Source organism: Eubalaena glacialis, chromosome 3 (assembly GCF_028564815.1).
Source record: "Eubalaena glacialis isolate mEubGla1 chromosome 3, mEubGla1.1.hap2.+ XY, whole genome shotgun sequence".
NCBI lineage: Eukaryota > Metazoa > Chordata > Mammalia > Artiodactyla > Balaenidae > Eubalaena > Eubalaena glacialis.
In genome coordinates this window covers 60,912,479-60,929,619 of record NC_083718.1, presented here as the reverse complement: position 1 = coordinate 60,929,619, position 17,141 = coordinate 60,912,479, and the positions used below count along the sequence as shown (strand labels likewise).

At 39.9% G+C, this 17,141-nt stretch overlaps 1 protein-coding gene across 2 annotated transcripts in view; it reads left to right on the top strand.

The window, feature by feature from the left end:
* The first annotated feature begins 2,556 nt into the window (after positions 1-2,556).
* The window catches only part of SUCO (SUN domain containing ossification factor), a 72,743-nt gene continuing 58,158 nt past the window's right edge, over positions 2,557-17,141 (top strand). For both annotated transcript variants that reach the window (XM_061183100.1, XM_061183101.1), the window contains exon 1: positions 2,557-2,710. In XM_061183100.1, coding sequence (XP_061039083.1) covers positions 2,649-2,710 — 62 coding nt within the window. In that variant the 5' untranslated portion in view covers positions 2,557-2,648. The remainder of the gene's footprint in view (positions 2,711-17,141) is intronic.

The window sequence follows — 17,141 nt, the reverse complement described above, 5'->3', positions numbered from 1 at the left end:
ATTACACCTTAACATGAAGCAATGGAAATGAAACTAGCAAAAAGAGAAAAAGATATTTATTGATTGAAATAATAAAAGCTAATGATTGATTAATAATTAGGTGAATGGCAACCCTACCACAGGGGTCACAATAAAGCCCCAACTGTAGGAAAAAGGAAGAAAGAAAGAAAAAAAAAGAAGAAAGAAAGGAAAGAAGGAAGGAAGGGAGGAAAGAAGGAAGAAAAATTCTATCTACTAACTGTATATTCCAAAAGATCATTGCAGAGACTTAGTGGAAAAGCAGTGGGTGGACTTGTGGGTTTGGGGTGAGAAGGAGAGGATACAAGAGAGGCACATGATAACTTGCCAGGCTTGAGTTGAGCATGTATTCTAACAGAACTTTCTTTGCTGTGATCTACTGAGGATCAGCTCAGGAGCACCTGTTCCTTGCCCTGAATAACCTATTTCCTGGAGTGAAAGGAAAAGGGTGCCTCACATGGTGAAGAATGTAAAATAATCCCCATCCTTCTGTTGCCCCTACCTTCCTTTTAATTTACATATTAATCATTTGATACTGCTCTTGGGCGAGTTAAGTGCTTGCCTACTGCAGTGAGAGAGATGAAGTGATTTTATTGTCAGATACTAAAAGTGCCATGAACAGATCATTGGAACTGTTACCTAATTATTGCCAGAAAAATTAGTTTAGGATGAATTCTTCTAAAACCAAATCATCCTATGTAGAATTTTTCTAATATCCAGTTGACTTATAGTAAGAATTTTAGAATGAGTCAAAACATTCTGTTCCCTGGGAATACAATTAACAACTAATTCAACTTAGAAGGTTTACAAGGAAATTACGTGGTTCAAAATTGTGTTAGACGGGCACTTTACTGAGTCCTTTTTCCTTCGACCACATGAGTACCAAGTGGCCCACGCTTTAATAACACCTGCTTTGAACATTTCTTACACTAGACATTGTGCCATGTTCCACGGCACAGACAACTGGAGTCTCCATTCTCCCATATGTCTGGCTGCTTTCTGGAGAAGGAGTTCTGAGTTTCTGACAGCCAAGACAAAAAGGGAAACACCATTGAGTTATACTTTTATATTTCTTATTTTATAAAAGAAATATCCCTCGGTAGAGACTAACTTCCCTCTTAGTGTCAAGAGTCAAATACATCACCAGAGACAGAAGAAGGAACACATGAGGCCAGAGGCCAGACGTCTCCCGAGCAAAAGCTCGTGCGTCTTCCTCTATACCACCTCATAGAAGAGAACTACGTCAAGAGGCGCTTGGGAAGAAAAGCGGTCAAGCATTGTGGACTTTCAGGCAGAGGGTCCCTAAACTAGCTTCTGCGCGATCTTTAGGGGCCTCAATGGCATAAAAATCTCGGGGGGGGGCACACAGCTCGTTTTAAAGATTGAGAAGCGGTCACTTTTTGTCTCAGACTGTAGCAACAGACGTGTGTACACGACCACCTTCCCCGCTTTCGGTGAACCTCAGAACTTGGAGCTCCCCCATAAGGCGCCGCAGTTTTCCCTTCCGGCCCCACCGCAGCGAACCCAAAGCACGAATCCAAGAGACTGAAGACCAATCGAGCCGATCCCAGTGGAGGAATCTGGCGGGGAGCGAAATTCTCCCAGAGGCGGAAAAGATGCGGCAGACTTCTCACTCCAACCAATCAGATGAGAGGAACTCTTGGCACACCCCTTTCCGCTAACCAATCAGCACCTAGCTTGATGGGCCCGGCCCACTGACACCCGGAAAACGTCTTTTAAATTTTATTAGTATAGCTTTTCCCCCACCGTCATTCTAGGCCTTCCCACAAACTGTGGTCAAAAAAGGAAAACTGGATGTAACAATTCCAAAGCTGGCCAGTCTTGCAGTGAGAAGCGAAACCACAGACCTCTTCATCAAAACAGTGGTACTGGGAAGGACAGGGAAAGGGAAAGGGAAGGGTTCCGGAGAGAAAACTACAGCTCCCAAGGGCCCTTGCACGGACTCGGCGCGCCCTGGGCTAGAGGGCGGGACATCGGACGAAGAAGGCTGAGGGTCACGGGGCTCCTCTTGGACTTCCTGAAGTGGGCGGGACTTGAGATGGGCGGGGCGGTGGCCACCCCCGCCTCTCTCGCTTTGTGTCCTCCTCCCGCTGGCTCAGCTGCCTGAGACGTCGGAGGGGGCGTGGCCCGCGCGGAGGCTAGTGGGGGGCGCGAGCGCCGCGGGACGTGGGTGACGCGTCTTCTTCCAGCTCAGCGGTGTGTGAGGTGTCGCGGCCCCGCCGGTGATTGGTTGTTGAGAGGCTAGTACGCAGCGGCCGTTGGTCGCCGGCAGCACGGAGCGAGAACCGGGGAGGGCGGGGGGGATATGGGGCGGCAGCAGCGGCGGCGGCGGCGGCTGGAGGAGGCGGGCGAGGACGAGCCGGCGGCCGCGGCAGCAACGGCGGTCCCCGGAAGTCCCCTGTGAAGCGCACCCGTCGGCGCCGCTCTGGGCCCCTGGGAGAGAGCGGCCAGCGCGCGAGCCGCTCAGGAGCCGCTCCTCCAGCGCCGCAGCCCTTCGGACTCTCGGTCTCATCCTCGCTCTCCTGCTTCTGCTCCTCCATCTTGGCCTCGGCAGTAGCAGCTGCCGAGAGGATGTGCCGCCTTCTGGCAGGGGGAAGAAGGAGGAGAAGATGAAGAAGTACCGGCGGGCCTTGGCCCTAGTCTCCTGCCTCTCTCTGTGTTCCCTGGTCTGGTGAGTAGCCGCGACCACACGGGAGTTTCCCGTGAGGGGAGAGGGGGGCAGGGAGCGGCCCAGGTCACACCCCCAGATCATCCCGGCTTTTAGGGTGCGGGTCTCCAAGGCTCCTATGAAGCGACAAACCGATTACTCCGTGACTCTCCGGCGGGCTGGCCTGGCAGCCCTCTCTGCGGAGGTTTTCGTGGTGCGTTTTGGAATTTACAGAGACTAAGTGGGAGAGGGAGGCGCCTGGGTGCCTTTGTACCCGGTTACCCTGGCCCTTGGTGATGGTGGGGTGTGTGGGAAGTGTTCAGATAGAGGCTGGGTAAGTTGCTCGGGCTCAGTAGCAGCCACTTGTTTTCATGGTATGGGAAGGGCATAAGGTATGTCGGATGTGATGTGTTCCCGACAGGCGATTTTAAAAACGTGACTTGTCGTGAAGGTGACTAATGTACGAGCACTGGTTCTCCTGGCCCTTTCTCTCCTAGTCTTTGGCCTCGGGTACACTTGGGGTTGCTATTCTTGGAGACTTTTGGGAGGCGTTATGAAGCACTTTTTCAAGGGGTAGATGATAAGAAGCTGTTTAGCAGACAGTGTCTTAGGGTGTAGTGTGTACAGGGGTTTCTGGTAGTGCGGCTTGGATAATGTCCCGTAGTAATGGAAGGATAAGTCCTGCATTTTGAAGGCGGGAAGAGTGCTTTGTCTTTAAGTTTGTGGAGTTTCTGTTAGTCCCTGGCACATTTGGGGTTTTTTGAAGGAGAAGAGAAAGCTTGTCAGTCAAAGGATCGCTACCACTGTACTTGGAAAATCCATTCTGCCCTCCGAGGGAGTTTCTTCAGAGATGTGTGACATTTGCTGACTGTAAAGATGTTTCTTCAGTCAGAGTGATTTGCTGTTATATTAAAATCTAGACAAACTAAGTTTCTTGTTTAGCTTATTTCTGCAAAACACCAACAATTTTTTTCATTTATGTGGGTGCCTAATGGATTCCAAAGACACTGAAGTTGTAGAGTTGTTGCTCACAGAAAATAATACGTAAATAAGAAAAAAAGAAAACACTTGCCTGGCTGAAGAATTTTGATTGGCAGGTTGATAGACGTTTTAGAGAACAAGAAATTTGGCCTCTTGACGTTCATTCCGAACCCTTTAATGAGACCAATGTTATCTCACCTTCTGCTTTTTAGTATCATGTTGGTTACCAAGAAGTGCATGTAGGAGATGAGTCCACTCACCTCATTTTAAATTTAAATTTGTACATGAGATACGGAAACCTTGTGTGTTCATATCCACTTCTTTCTGGGGGCTGTTTAGTTGTTTGTGGGTTATATATGTTTTTTCTTTCCTCTTTCTACTTGATCTTGCCTATCTTTAGGCCGTGTATTCTTCATCACTTTCTGAAATGGTTGAGAGGGCAAAGAGGTTACACTTTTCATTCAAGTTTAAAACACACCAGGATCTCTGGTTTTTTTTTTTAGTTGAAATATACTTGACATATAACATTGTGTAAATTTCAGGTGTACAACATGTTGAATTGATACATTTATATAATGTAATATGGTTACCATTGTAGCAATAGTTAGCATCTCTATCACATCACATAATCATTTCTTTTTGTGGTGGGAATAATTAAGATCTGGTCTCTTAGCAAGTTGATAATTATAATACAATAGTGTTGTCTATACCCACTATACTGTGATCTCCAGGACTAACTTATCTACCAGTTGCAAGTTTCTACCCTTAAACATAATTTTTAAAAAATTAATTGGCTGGTGGCAGTGAAATCAAGCATTACGGTGTGGTTTTTGAAATCATTTGCAGATTTAAATTATCCATGCTTCTATTACTTTGTTTAATTTTGGGCTGTCTTTTGCTTAAGCTGACCTCAATATGGTTTCTCAACTTTATTCATTGGAAGTAGTGAGGAGATCATGACCTGTTAGGGGAAAAAAAAAAAATCAGTTAGCTTAGTATTGAAAATAATAGTCATAAAGTTCTGTAAAGTTTGTTGACTTTCACAGTGAAAAATGGTTGTTGAGGGATTAAGTAAAGAGTGCAAAGTTTAAGAAACTTTTGTTTAAGAAACAGTTGGGTTTGTTTTGAGATTTGTTTGCACTGCCAAATTTTAAGATATTTTAATTGTTCTTTACTGAGGCCGTGGAAAGGCATTATAGGATATTAAGGCTTGAGAATTTTTTGGAAGGGTGATGATGACATCAGGGAAGAGAAGTGATGTGTGGTGTGATTGGCAAAGGGTATGTTGTGTCTTTTGAGGCTGTTCCTCCTTGGGAAATTGGAATAATGAAATTATGTCACTGACTCAGCTGGAGATCTAACTCTTGCTACAAGATGGTCTGTTAGGTCATTTCTCAACATCTCCATTCTCCCTTAGCGTAATGCCCTTGTAGGGTTTGACAAGTTTTGCAAGAGTCATTTTTGTTTCTGTCATTTATAAAGTGTTCCAAGATTTTGTGATCCATTTCTTTTTTAAGCCATACCATTTTGTAGATTTGAGTGCTATATGTTTATACTACAATACTCTATAGTTTCTAAGTTCCTAAACTTCTCATCCTACCAATATTACTGAATTTTATAATCACTTTATTTATACTGTCACATATTTATAGATCTTGCTTATGTCTCCCCTCTCCTTTTGTCTTTCCAGCCTGGAGTCCTAACCTTAGATTACTTTCACAAAAGACTCATCCTATCCTTCTTATTATTTATTCTGGTTGCTATTTTTTCCTTTTGCATACTTCATGTGATTCTTTATCAAATAGTACAGAGTATTTTAGGCATAAATGTACTATAGCTGTGGCAAGAATAATTATGATAGCTATTATTTATTGTCAACTATCTCTGACAAACCTGTGGTGTGTACTTTGCACATTTTAGCACCTTTAATCTTCACAACAACCCTATTAGTATTATTGATAATTTACTTTTACATTTTATAGTTAAGGAAGTAGAGAAGTTAAATAACTTGGCTAAAGTAAAGCAGCTATTAAGTTTTGGAGCTTGGATTTGAACCTAGGCCGCCTGATTCATGGGATCCTGACTGCTGTAATCCTTTGTAGGTCAGGAAAACTATATTGTAGATATGGCTCCATCACTTACTAGATCTGCATCCTTGGACATGTTTTGTAATTTCTTTGAACCTTAGTCCTTATATCCTAAAAGTGGGAAAACTAATTCATTCACACCCCACAGGGTTGTTAGGAGGATAACATGAGATAATATATATGGTAGATCTTTGTAAAATAGTAAGGGTACATTATCTATATGTTTTATCATAAAATCATTCAACAAAGGTTTTTCTCATGTCCATTTAGTACCAGATGTTGTTATGGGCATTGAAAATGTGAAAATAGGGTGACCAACTTATCCTGGTTTTAGCAGTGAAAGTCCTAAGTCCCAGGAATCCCCTATGTTCGTTTCCTATTGCTGCTGTAACAAGTTACCAAAAATTTAGTGACTTAAAACAACATACATTTATTATCTTACAGTTTTGGGGGTCAGAAGTCCAAAATAAGTCTTAACTGGGCTAAAGTCAGGGTGTCAGCAGGCCTGGTTCCTTCTTGAGATTAAGGGAAGAATCTGCTTCTTGACTTTTTCACCTTCTAGGGGCTGCTTATATTCTATGGCTCCTTCCTCGGATTATTCCAACCTCTTGCTTCAGTCTTCACATCTACTAATGAGAGATCCTCCTGCCTCCTTTTACAAGGACTCTTGTGATTACATTGGGCCCACCCAGACAATCCAGGATTATCTCCCCATCTCAAATTCCTTAACTTAATCACTTCTGCAAAGACCTTTTTACCACGTAAGGCAATATATTCCGGGATTAGGACTCAGACATCTCTGGAGGGGCCATTATGCAGCCTAGCCTACCCCCCTTAGCCCTGGCAAACGAGGAAGATTGATGACCACCCTAAAGAGGAAAAAAAAAGACTAGGTCAGTGCCTTAAGTGGTGGATATTCAAATTTTTTTGTATTCCCCCCATCAGAAAAGCATTGTGCATGAACCTTTAATATGTAATTAATTGTTTATAAGATTTATACATGTGTAAATATGGTATTAGTATATTAGTATACTAATAGCATATTGATATACATAATAAATTACACAAATTAGATGGTTAAGAAAGATGAGAAAGAAAATAAACAGTCTAATACTTTATGTTAACAGACCTTTTTGTTCTTATTTAAAAAGTAGTAGTTTGGTGAGAGGTGTGTGATTGACTGACTAGATTATTTTACATCATAATGTGGATGAATAATAGCTTGTACTTAGCGCTATTTTCTTGTTGGCTTGTGCTTGCATTATTATTATCTTTGCAGTCTTTGCAGGAATTTTTTCAAAGCTACTTCTCCATGTTGTGAGAGTCAGTTTAGTTAAAACTAAATAATATAATCCCTAAATTTGCTTCATTGAGCACACGTAAACTGCAGTGCCTCACAATGTGCTGGAAGTAAAGCCCACTGTCTGTGGAACTTCTGTTCTTTCCTCAGGTTTCTGACTATATAGTCTCTGCTGTTATGACCAGCTGACCTTCAGATCAAGTGTGAATCCTTATATTAATCTTGGTAAAGCTAAATTAATTAAAAAATAGCCTTTATTTTTTAGAGCAGTTTTAGGTTCATGGCAGAATTGAGCAGAAGGTACAGTTTACCTTTAGTACTTGCTCTCTGCGCCCACACGTGTACGGCTTCCTCCATTATCAGCATCCCCCACCAGAGTGGTTTAATTTATTTTTTACGACTAAAAAAATCTAGTTTTTTCTTCCTGAACCCGAAAGGATCATCTTGGAGAAGCTCATATATAGAGCTAATGAGAAGAGCCTGACATTCAAACAATTCTCATACATTTGACAAATAGGTACCAAAAATAGTTTAAAAGGTCTTTAGAAACTCGAAGGGAAGACTTTGTATTCTAGATAACGGTCTATTATCACTAGCTGTGTGTCCTTGGACAGATTATTTCTATGAGTCTCAGTTCTCATCCATAAAATGCTTTGCAGAATCAAGATGGGAGAATTTTGTTTCAGGCAGCGGAAAGATTCCTGTTGGTGGAGAGAGATGGGAAGGGAGGTTAGAGCCAGGTTTTGAAGGGACTTGATTATTGTGCAGGTGAACTCTGATTTTAACCTGACTGAGAGGATGAGCCAGTGAATTAGTTTAAATAGGAGAAACCAGAGAGTGAGGTCAGATTGATCTTTTAGTTAGATCACTAGGGGGATAGAGTGGATTGGAAAGGACAGACTTTGGAGACAGGGAGCCCTAAAGTGGCAGTCACACTAGGAGAGAGTTGATAGATATCCACAATATCTTGTGGATAGATATCCACAAACATTTTGTTAGGTAGAAACATATGTTTAAAATACTTTAGTAAGAAACTGAATACTCTTTTTTGGAAACATACATGTTGCAGATTGTACTTTAGTGCCAGGTGTGTGTTGCCTGTTTTGTTTTCAAGACCATATTTTAAAGTAGATTCAAAAAATAAAATTGTACCTGTCTCAAGGGAATGGAAATTGCTTTTGAGTATTTGTAGTATAGGAATGTCAATCCTTTGCGACAGACTAGTTTCATAAATGCCGAGTTTTTTTTTTTAATTATTTATTTATTTATTTATTTATGTATTTATGGCTGTGTTGGGTCTTCGTTTCTGTGCGAGGGCTTTCTCTAGTTGCGGCAAGTGGGGGCCATTCTTCATCGCGGTGCGCGGGCCTCTCATTATCGCGGCCTCTCTTGTTGCGGAGCACAGGCTCCAGACGCGCAGGCTCAGCAATTGTGGCTCACGGGCCTAGTTGCTCCGCGGCATGTGGGATCTTCCCAGACCAGGGCTCGAACCCGTGTCCCCTGCATTGGCAGGCAGATTCTCAACCACTGTGCCACCAGGGAAGCCCAATGCCGAGTTTTTTGAAAGAAAATTTGATTTTATTTTAGGACTTTGTTTTTGTAATGAATCACTAGTTAAAATTATTTTATATTTTCCGTAAAAGTAACACCTAGCTTTGGTAGAAAATGTTTTGTAGCATTAACATGGCTCATAAGTACTAAGCTCATTTTATATTTCTTGTTATGGAGTATTTGAAATCGATAACAGGAGAAAATGTGAAAAGTGCTTAAAACAGTGCTTTGCTCATAGAAAGCCCTATTATGTAAGTTCTTATTATTCATTCATCCTGGATACTTTGGCAGAAGTAGGATCCTAGGCTGAGGTATCAGAGTTCAGAAGTAGGAATCCATACATCTGTTCAAAATATCAATATTATTTTGTTGCCAACAATGTATTTGGTGTGGTGGGGGTGGCTGAAGAAGCAGGAGACTTGAGCTCTGCCCTCAGGAGTATACAAGCTGCTTGTCAAAATATAGGTAGGTACTGGTGTAGTGGAAAGGGCATGAAACTAAGTTAGAGCTTGGCTGTAATCCTTTATTTCCAGTATTAACAGTGAACATTTATTGGGCACTTATTTCTTTTTTAAAATTTTTTGTACAGCAGGTTCTTATTAGTTATCCATTTTATACACATCAGTGTATACATGTCAATCCCAATAGCCCAATTCATCCCACCACCACCCCCACCCCTGGCCACTTTCCCCCCTTGGTGTCCATACGTTTGTTCTCTACATCTGTGTCTCTATTTCTGCCCTGCAAACCTGTTCATCTGTACCATTCTTCTAGGTTCCACATATATGCGTTAATATACGATATTTGTTTTTCTCTTTCTGACTTACTTCGCTCTGTATGACAGTCTCCAGATCCATCCACGTCTCTACAAATGAGCCAATTTCGTTTCTCTTTATGGCTGAGTAATATTCCATTGTATATATGTACCACATCTTCTTTATCCATTCGTCTGTCGATGGGCATTTAGGTTGCTCCCATGACCCGGCTGTTGTAAATTGTGCTGCAATGAACATTGGGGTGCATGTGTCTTTTTGAATTATGGTTTTCTCTGGGTATATGCCCAGTAGTGGGATTGCTGGGTCATATGGTAATTCTATTTTTAGTTTTTTAAGGAACCTCCATACTGTTTTCCATAGTGGCTGTATCAGTTGACATTCCCACCAGCAGTGCAAGAGAGTTCCCTTTTCTCCACACCCTCTCCAGCATTTGTTGTTTGTAGATTTTCTGATGATGCCCATTCTAACTGGTGTGAGGTGATATACCTCATTGGAGTTTTGATTTGCATTTCTCTAATAATTAGTGATGTTGAGCAGCTTTTCTGTGCACTTATTTCTGTTCTAAGTGCTTTATATACACTAACTCATTTTGTTCTAATTAACCTCTTTTGAGATAGACATACCATTTTAAAGAGATTAAGAAAGATACAAAGAAATTAACCAACTTGCCTAAATTCTCAGTAAGCAGTGAGCTGGAATTTAAGTAGCCTGAGTCTGAGCCTGTGCTCTTAACCACTACTCTCTGCTGCCTGTAGGCTGGGAGGTGGCCTTAGGCAAGTTTCTCTACCTTTTCTTTGTTTGTCAATTTTCTTATCTAAAAAATGGGGCTGACTGGATTGGCTCTACAAGGAATGAATAATAGAATTATTCATGAAGCTTTAAAAAAAAATACATGCCTACGGCACTTACCTTGGAGATTTGGTTAAGTTTGGGATACTCTTTTGTGCATTCCAGTCATTACTGCTAAATTAGATGAATTCTGAGATTTTTCTTTTGCACTTTTAACATTCTAAGATATCTGATTTGAACATTAGTGAACAATACAAAGAGCTAAATTGTTTAGTAGTTGCTTAAAAAAGGGAAAAAACTGGACTGGAGTTGTCAAGGAAGACTTGATTTTAAGAGAAATGACATGTGTGGTTCATATACTTTACTTCTGTGGAATACAGGTGCTTCATGAACTGAAATAAGATACACTGGTGCTGCTAATATGAATAGTGGCCTTTCCCTAGTTTATGTGTGTGTGTCTGCTTGCCTGCCTGCAGTGGGCAGACAGTACTTAATTGTCAGGAGAAATGAGAAAGGTTATGAGTAAAAGAGACGATGTACTTGATATGGGTGGAAGTGATAGTAAGCAGACAAGCCTGAGTAGAAAATAAAAGCTAAAGTCATCCCTTGGTATCCGTGGGGGATTGGTTCCAGGACCCAACCTTGGATGCTCAAGTCTGTTATGTAAAATGGCATAGTACACTCAGCCCTCCCTCTACCCAGATGTGGAACCCGTGGATGCGGAGGGCTGAGTGTATTCTGGAAATTGTGATGGGTTTTGCAAGCTAAACCAAGGAGTAAGGCAGTAAAGATCCAGCAAGAGAAGTGGCGTTTGGAGAGTGTTATTTTGACATCATTGTGTTACAGGAGAAAGGCTGGAGGGATGAATACTAAATGAAAAGCAATTGGAATAGTTGAAGTTTTTCATAACAAGGACTTAACTTGGCAGTAGAAATGAAGAGGGTTCATTGAGCAGAGATTTTCAGGAAGTAAATGATCTGGTTTGGTGATAGGTTGGCAAGTTGGCAATGTAGTACAGTAGAAACAGCATTGGGCTACGATTCAGAAGAACTGGGTTTTAGTTTGCCTCTAACCAGCTCTTGGTCTTCAACACCGCCTTTCTGTTGTCCATCTCAATGTCAAGAGATGTTTACTGAGGCTTTTCTGTGTGCTGCCTTCTGTGCAAGATTCTGGTGGACAAAACAGAAAAAGTAGCTGCTTTCTTGGAGCCTACTGTGGTTGAGAGAATAAATTCTAGGGTCTAAAATGATGTATCTGTGAAGTAAAGTTCAAAGAGAGAAGAGGAGTTAATTTTTTTTCTTTTAACTTGGGCAACTAGAGGAATTGGAGGTGTTAAAAAAGAACTGGAAGAGTTGCAAAGAGTTTTAAAGGAGAAGGAGATGTTAGTTGAGGCGAGTAGAATATCCTAGTGGAAACGTTATATAGGCACTTAAATGCAGACTTCAGTGAAAATGAGATTTGGGCTGGAGCTGTCCTCATAGAGGGGATCATTTTTGAAGCAGAACCTTTGAACATGGAGTTTCTGCAGATACTTAGAACAAACAAAGGTGACAAGCAAAGTAAAGCTCTGAGAGCGGAAACTAGGGAAGGTGGAAAGAGGTTTAAGGAGGTCATTTGAATGGTCAGCAATATAAAAGTCTCAGATAGCCTGAAAAGCTTGAAATTTGAGAAAAAGGCCTTGTTTTCAAAAGAGAGAGGTGATTGATAAGTTTTTGTGAGTGGAAGTAGAAGGTATTTGGAGAGTGGTAAGTGTGAGCTCGTACACATTTGTTTCGCAGCCAGAAGGGATACAGGAAGCTGGAGTAGCCTCATACTTGTATGTTTCAAACCATTCAACCCATTTTGATTTGAGGAGGGATACTGAGGGCCTACTGCAAGGGACTTGAGCATCTGTGGATTTTGCTATCTGCAGGGGGTGCTGGAACCAAGATACCTAGGGACAACTGTTTACACTACTCTGGAATTTGATAAATGAAAGAAGATAAGGATAGTAGCTGATAACAACTGCTAACATTTGAGTGCATATTCTGTGCCAGGCTAAGCATTGCACATGCATTATTTCATTTTCCCATTTTACAGTGGAGACATACAGGTTTTGTAATTTGTCCAAGAGAATGCACCTGGGATTAACACTTGGGTCTTTTGACTCTGAAGTCCATGCCCTAGCCACTACACTACAAAGCTTTGTATTTATCTCTTGTGGCTGCTTTCTAAATCAAGAGGTAAATATTGCCCCTCCCTTGTAATAGTTCTTATATTTTTATGTTCTGCTGTAACTAGCCATGACTAACATCATCAGTTCTTAAGGGAATGGATTAGTGTTATTTTCTCACCTTTCTTTTCATTTATCTATTGACCAGAGAGTATTAAATAAGAAATGTAGCACTACAGAAAGATCGTAGGCTTTGGAGAGGTAGATCTAGATTTGTAGTCACAAATTGAGTGACTTTGGGCCAGTTAACTTCTGAGCTTTAGTTTACTTGTAAGAGTTAGATTAATATTTTAATCTAAACTGCCTGGCACACTAAAAAAAAGACTGTGTTTTCTTCTAGAGACGTCAGATATTTAGGATTGGATTGATCATACTCTGTTTATGCCACCTTCTGTATGGGTCCCCCTTTTTCCTCCATTTTACATCATTACTCTTTTATCTTCTATCTTCATTTTCACTCCTATCTCCCCCATGTTAGGCATTTACCCTAGAGTATATTTGATGTGTTTTTCCAGTCGACCTTCATGTATTTACTTCATATACTTGTGTTTTCTTCCAAAATAATGTTTTGTTTATATGTTTTAAAATTTACATACAGGGTATAATGCTATTAATCTCATTCTTTTTCCTACTTTTTTCCACTGAACACTTTTTTAGAAGCTTGTTTTAGTTACTAGAATCATCATTAAGTGAATTCTACATAGTTAATGATGTGGCAGATGCCTCAGGAAGGCCTGATGTCATTTATTCATTCATTCAATGGGTATTTATTGAGACCTTTGTGTGCAGGCTGCTTCTAATGAGAGACTTTATGCCAGCAAATGCATTTGGGAGTATTTGTTCCAGTTGCTTGTCTTTTGCGATCCCAGTACTATAGACGAATTAGGGTGGTTTTGTAGTAAATCTTAATTATCTGGCAAGGTGAAACACTTGTCTTTCCTTTTTTTGTTAATATAGTTATTCTTAGACTGGTTTTTCCATATCATATTTAGAACATTAGGAGCCTTCAGGTTTTTTTGTTTGTTTGTTTTTGTCTTTAGGATTCTCTTTTAATTTTTATTTTATATTGGACTATAGTAGATTTACAATGTTGCGTTAGTTTCAGGTGTACAGCAAAGTGATTCCGTTATACATATACATATATCTATTCTTTTTCAGATTCTTTTCCCATTTGGGTTATTACAGAGTGTTGAGTAGAGTTTCCTGTCCTATACAGTAAGGATCCTTCAGGTTTTTTTGTTGTCTTTTTTTTTTTGGCTGCGTTGGGTCTTAGTTGCAGCACGCAGGATCTTTCGTTCCAGCGTGCGGGCTCAGTAGTTGCAGCATGTGGGCTTAGTTGCCCTGTGGCATGTAGGATCTTAGTTCCCCGACCAGGGATTGAACCCGCGTCTCCTGCATTGGAAGGCAGATTCTCAACCACTGGACCACCAGGGAAGTCCCCCTTCAGGTATTTTGATAGGAGTTATATTTGAGTGATGAATTACTTTGGGGAGAATTGCTGTCTTTACTCTGCTGTCAGTAGCATTCCATCCATGAACATATTAGATCTTCATTTATTTGTCTCTTCATTTTATGGTCATTATTAGAGTTAACATTTTTTCTCTATAAGTGGTTGTGTAATTTTTAAGGTTAATTTCTGTAAATTATTTTATAATTTTTGTTATTGCTAATAGTTTATTTTCTATTTTGTTATTGCTGGGGAGGAAAATATTCACTTTTTTGCTTCTTATATTTTTAAATTGAAATAATTTACATACAGTGAAATGCACATATGTTATCAACTGTATAGTTGGATCAGTTTTGACAAATGTATACATCTGTATAACTCACACCCCATCAAGGTATGGAACATTTCCATCACTCCAGAATGTTTTTTCATGTCCCATTCTACAGAATTCCCTGAAGCAACCGGTGATTTGATTTCTATCACCATGGATAGTTTTGCTAATTCTGGAACTTTATTTAAATGGAATTATATAGTATTTATTCTGGTGTCTGGCTTCTTTCACTCAGTGTAATGCTTCCAAGATTTATCTATCTTTTTTCATTCATTAGTAATTCATTCCTTTTTATTTTGAGAAGTAGTACATTGTATGAATATACTACAGTTTGTTTACATTTTCCTGTTGAACATCTGGTCTGCTTCCAGTTTTTGGCTATTAGTAGTGAAAGCTACAGGGGACATTTTTGTACACATAGTTTTCATTTCCCTTAAGAAGTACCTAAAAGTGGAATTGCAAGTGCCGAAACAGATGGATATCGTATGCTTCTGGATATAATACCCTGAGAAAGACACAACATCGCTTATGAAGGCTTCCAGCCAGGAATACATAACCTGAATCTGCTCATGATGAAACATCAGACAAACCTCAAAAAAGGACCGTATTATTTCAAAATAAAAGGACTATGTCCTTCAAAATGTCAGTGCCACATAAGGTAAAAGCCAAGAACTATTCCAGGTTAAAGGAGGCTGAAGGCACATGAAAAATGCAGGATATGATCTTACACTCGATTCTGTACTTGAGGTGGGGAGAGGGGGAATGCTGTAAGGACACTACTGGGGACATAGATTATTGTGTCAATGTAACATTTACTAAGGTTGATAATTGTGGCATGGTTGTGTAAGAGAATATCCTTATTCTGAAGAAATACATACAGAAGATATTTAGAGATAAATTACGTGGAGTGGGGAGAGAGGGAGGGCTATGTGCTTGCCAGGAGCAAATGGCAAATGATGGAACCAATGGGTCAAAATGTTAACAATAGGTTGATATGGGCAAAGGGTTTGTGGATGTTCTTTGTGCTATGTTGGCATTTCTTCTGAAAGTTTGAAATTATTTCCAAATAAAAAGTGGGAAAAGAAAGAGTGAGATTTCCTTTTTCTCTGTGTATGGTGTTGATTAATCCACTCAAATTTCTTTAATTATCATCAATTAATTCCAATTTTTGTATACTTTGTGCCAATTTTGTTATTTTTCTAGAAACATCCATTTCTTCTGAGTTTTCAAATATATTAGTATATATAGCTGGTAATATTTTATAATTTTTAAAAATCTGTTTTGTTTGTGGTTATTTCATGCTTTTAGAACATATTTTGTTAATTCACATCACCAACTCTCCTTTATCGGTTTTTCCAGAGGTTTATCTTTTTAATATTTTCGTCGAAGGACTAACTTGGTTTTCTTAATCTTCTTTGCTTTTTTTGGTTTTGTTTTTTATTTCAGTGATTTCTGTCCTTATAGTCTTCCTTTTTTCTTTAGATTTACAGTCCTTTATCTTCTTGAGTTGAAAGATTAGCTCTTTTGTATTCAGTGTCTCCAAATGTGCTCAGAAGCATAGTTTTCCTGCTGCTGTCTTACCGGCATCCCACCAATTTCGACCTGTAGTCTTCTGCTGTGTTTTGTAATGTTCCCTATTGTTTCCTCTTTAACCAAAGGATTATTCTGCTGCATAATTTTGTTTCCAGGCTTTAGAAGTTGTTAGCTGTTGCTATCCTAAATGACACTCAAATGTGAATTTTACAAGACTTTTAATTACATTTACTCTGAAAGTTAATACCTTTCTGTATGAATGGTGAATCCATGCCACGTTATTGGGGAGGAATTGGCAAAAAGGAATAAATGTCCTCTTAGTTTCCAGATTCTGTTTTTTGAGTTTGTGTGTGTGTGAGGGGGTGGTGGGTGGGTGGGTGAGTTGGGGAGTAGTAGTGGTGGAGGTGATGGGGCTGATGGGAAGAGGAATGATAAGTGACCTAATTTCCTTTCTGCTACTTGCTACAAAACAGTTCCCCTCAGAACCCTTATTCATTTAATAAATATTTATTAAGCACATAATGTTTGCAGGTTTTGGCTTTGTCGGGAGGGGCTAAAGTATCAGTAGTTAGGAATATGGAATTGATTCTCAAAGAGTTTAAGTGTAAGAGAGGATATACATGGCACAGAATCAACTTACAAATAGTAGTGGGGAGTACTCATTTTGAACTGAGGGAGAGTGTCAGGCTCACAGACTGCCATTTATCTTGATGTGATTTGTGGTGCTGAACTTCTTAAAAGTTTTGAAACTCATCTCATGAGGCTTGGGGTTTTCATAGTACAGTTTTTGAAACTTGCTTAAGTAGTATGGAATGAGACCCATTTAATCATGCAACAAAGTGCCCTCAGCCATTGTAATGTGACCCACTGATTCTTAATGAGGGGGCATGCATATCTAATTCACCTGGGGGAACTTGTTGAAAGTAAAGACCCCATTATAGAGATTCATTCTTCTTCAGTAGAGTTGGAGTGGGTTTGGGGTGTTTCATTTTACTTTGGTGATTTAAAATTTCTTGACAGTTATTAGTTGGTGATAAATTTTATCTATTTTAGGCTTTTTTTATACACAAAATTAAGGTTATCTTTACAGGTCTGTCCTTAATTAATATCTGTCCTTAAATAGGGACTGATATGTTAGAGGTATTTAAGTGATACTGTTGATAAAGCTGTAATTAAGAGGAGGAATAGGGTAGATAGGTAAAGAATGTAGCCTATATTAATGTTAGGTATATTCACGTTCTTCAGAGAAATAGAACCAACCATATATATATATATATATATATATAAATAAAATGAGGCGTTGGGTCACACGATTATGGGAGCTGAGAAGACCCACAGTCTGCGATCTGTAAGCTGGAGACCGAGGAAAACCAGTGGTTAATTCAGGCCAAGTCTGAAGGCCTATTAACCAGTAGAGCTGAAGATATAAATCCCAGTTAAAGGGCAGG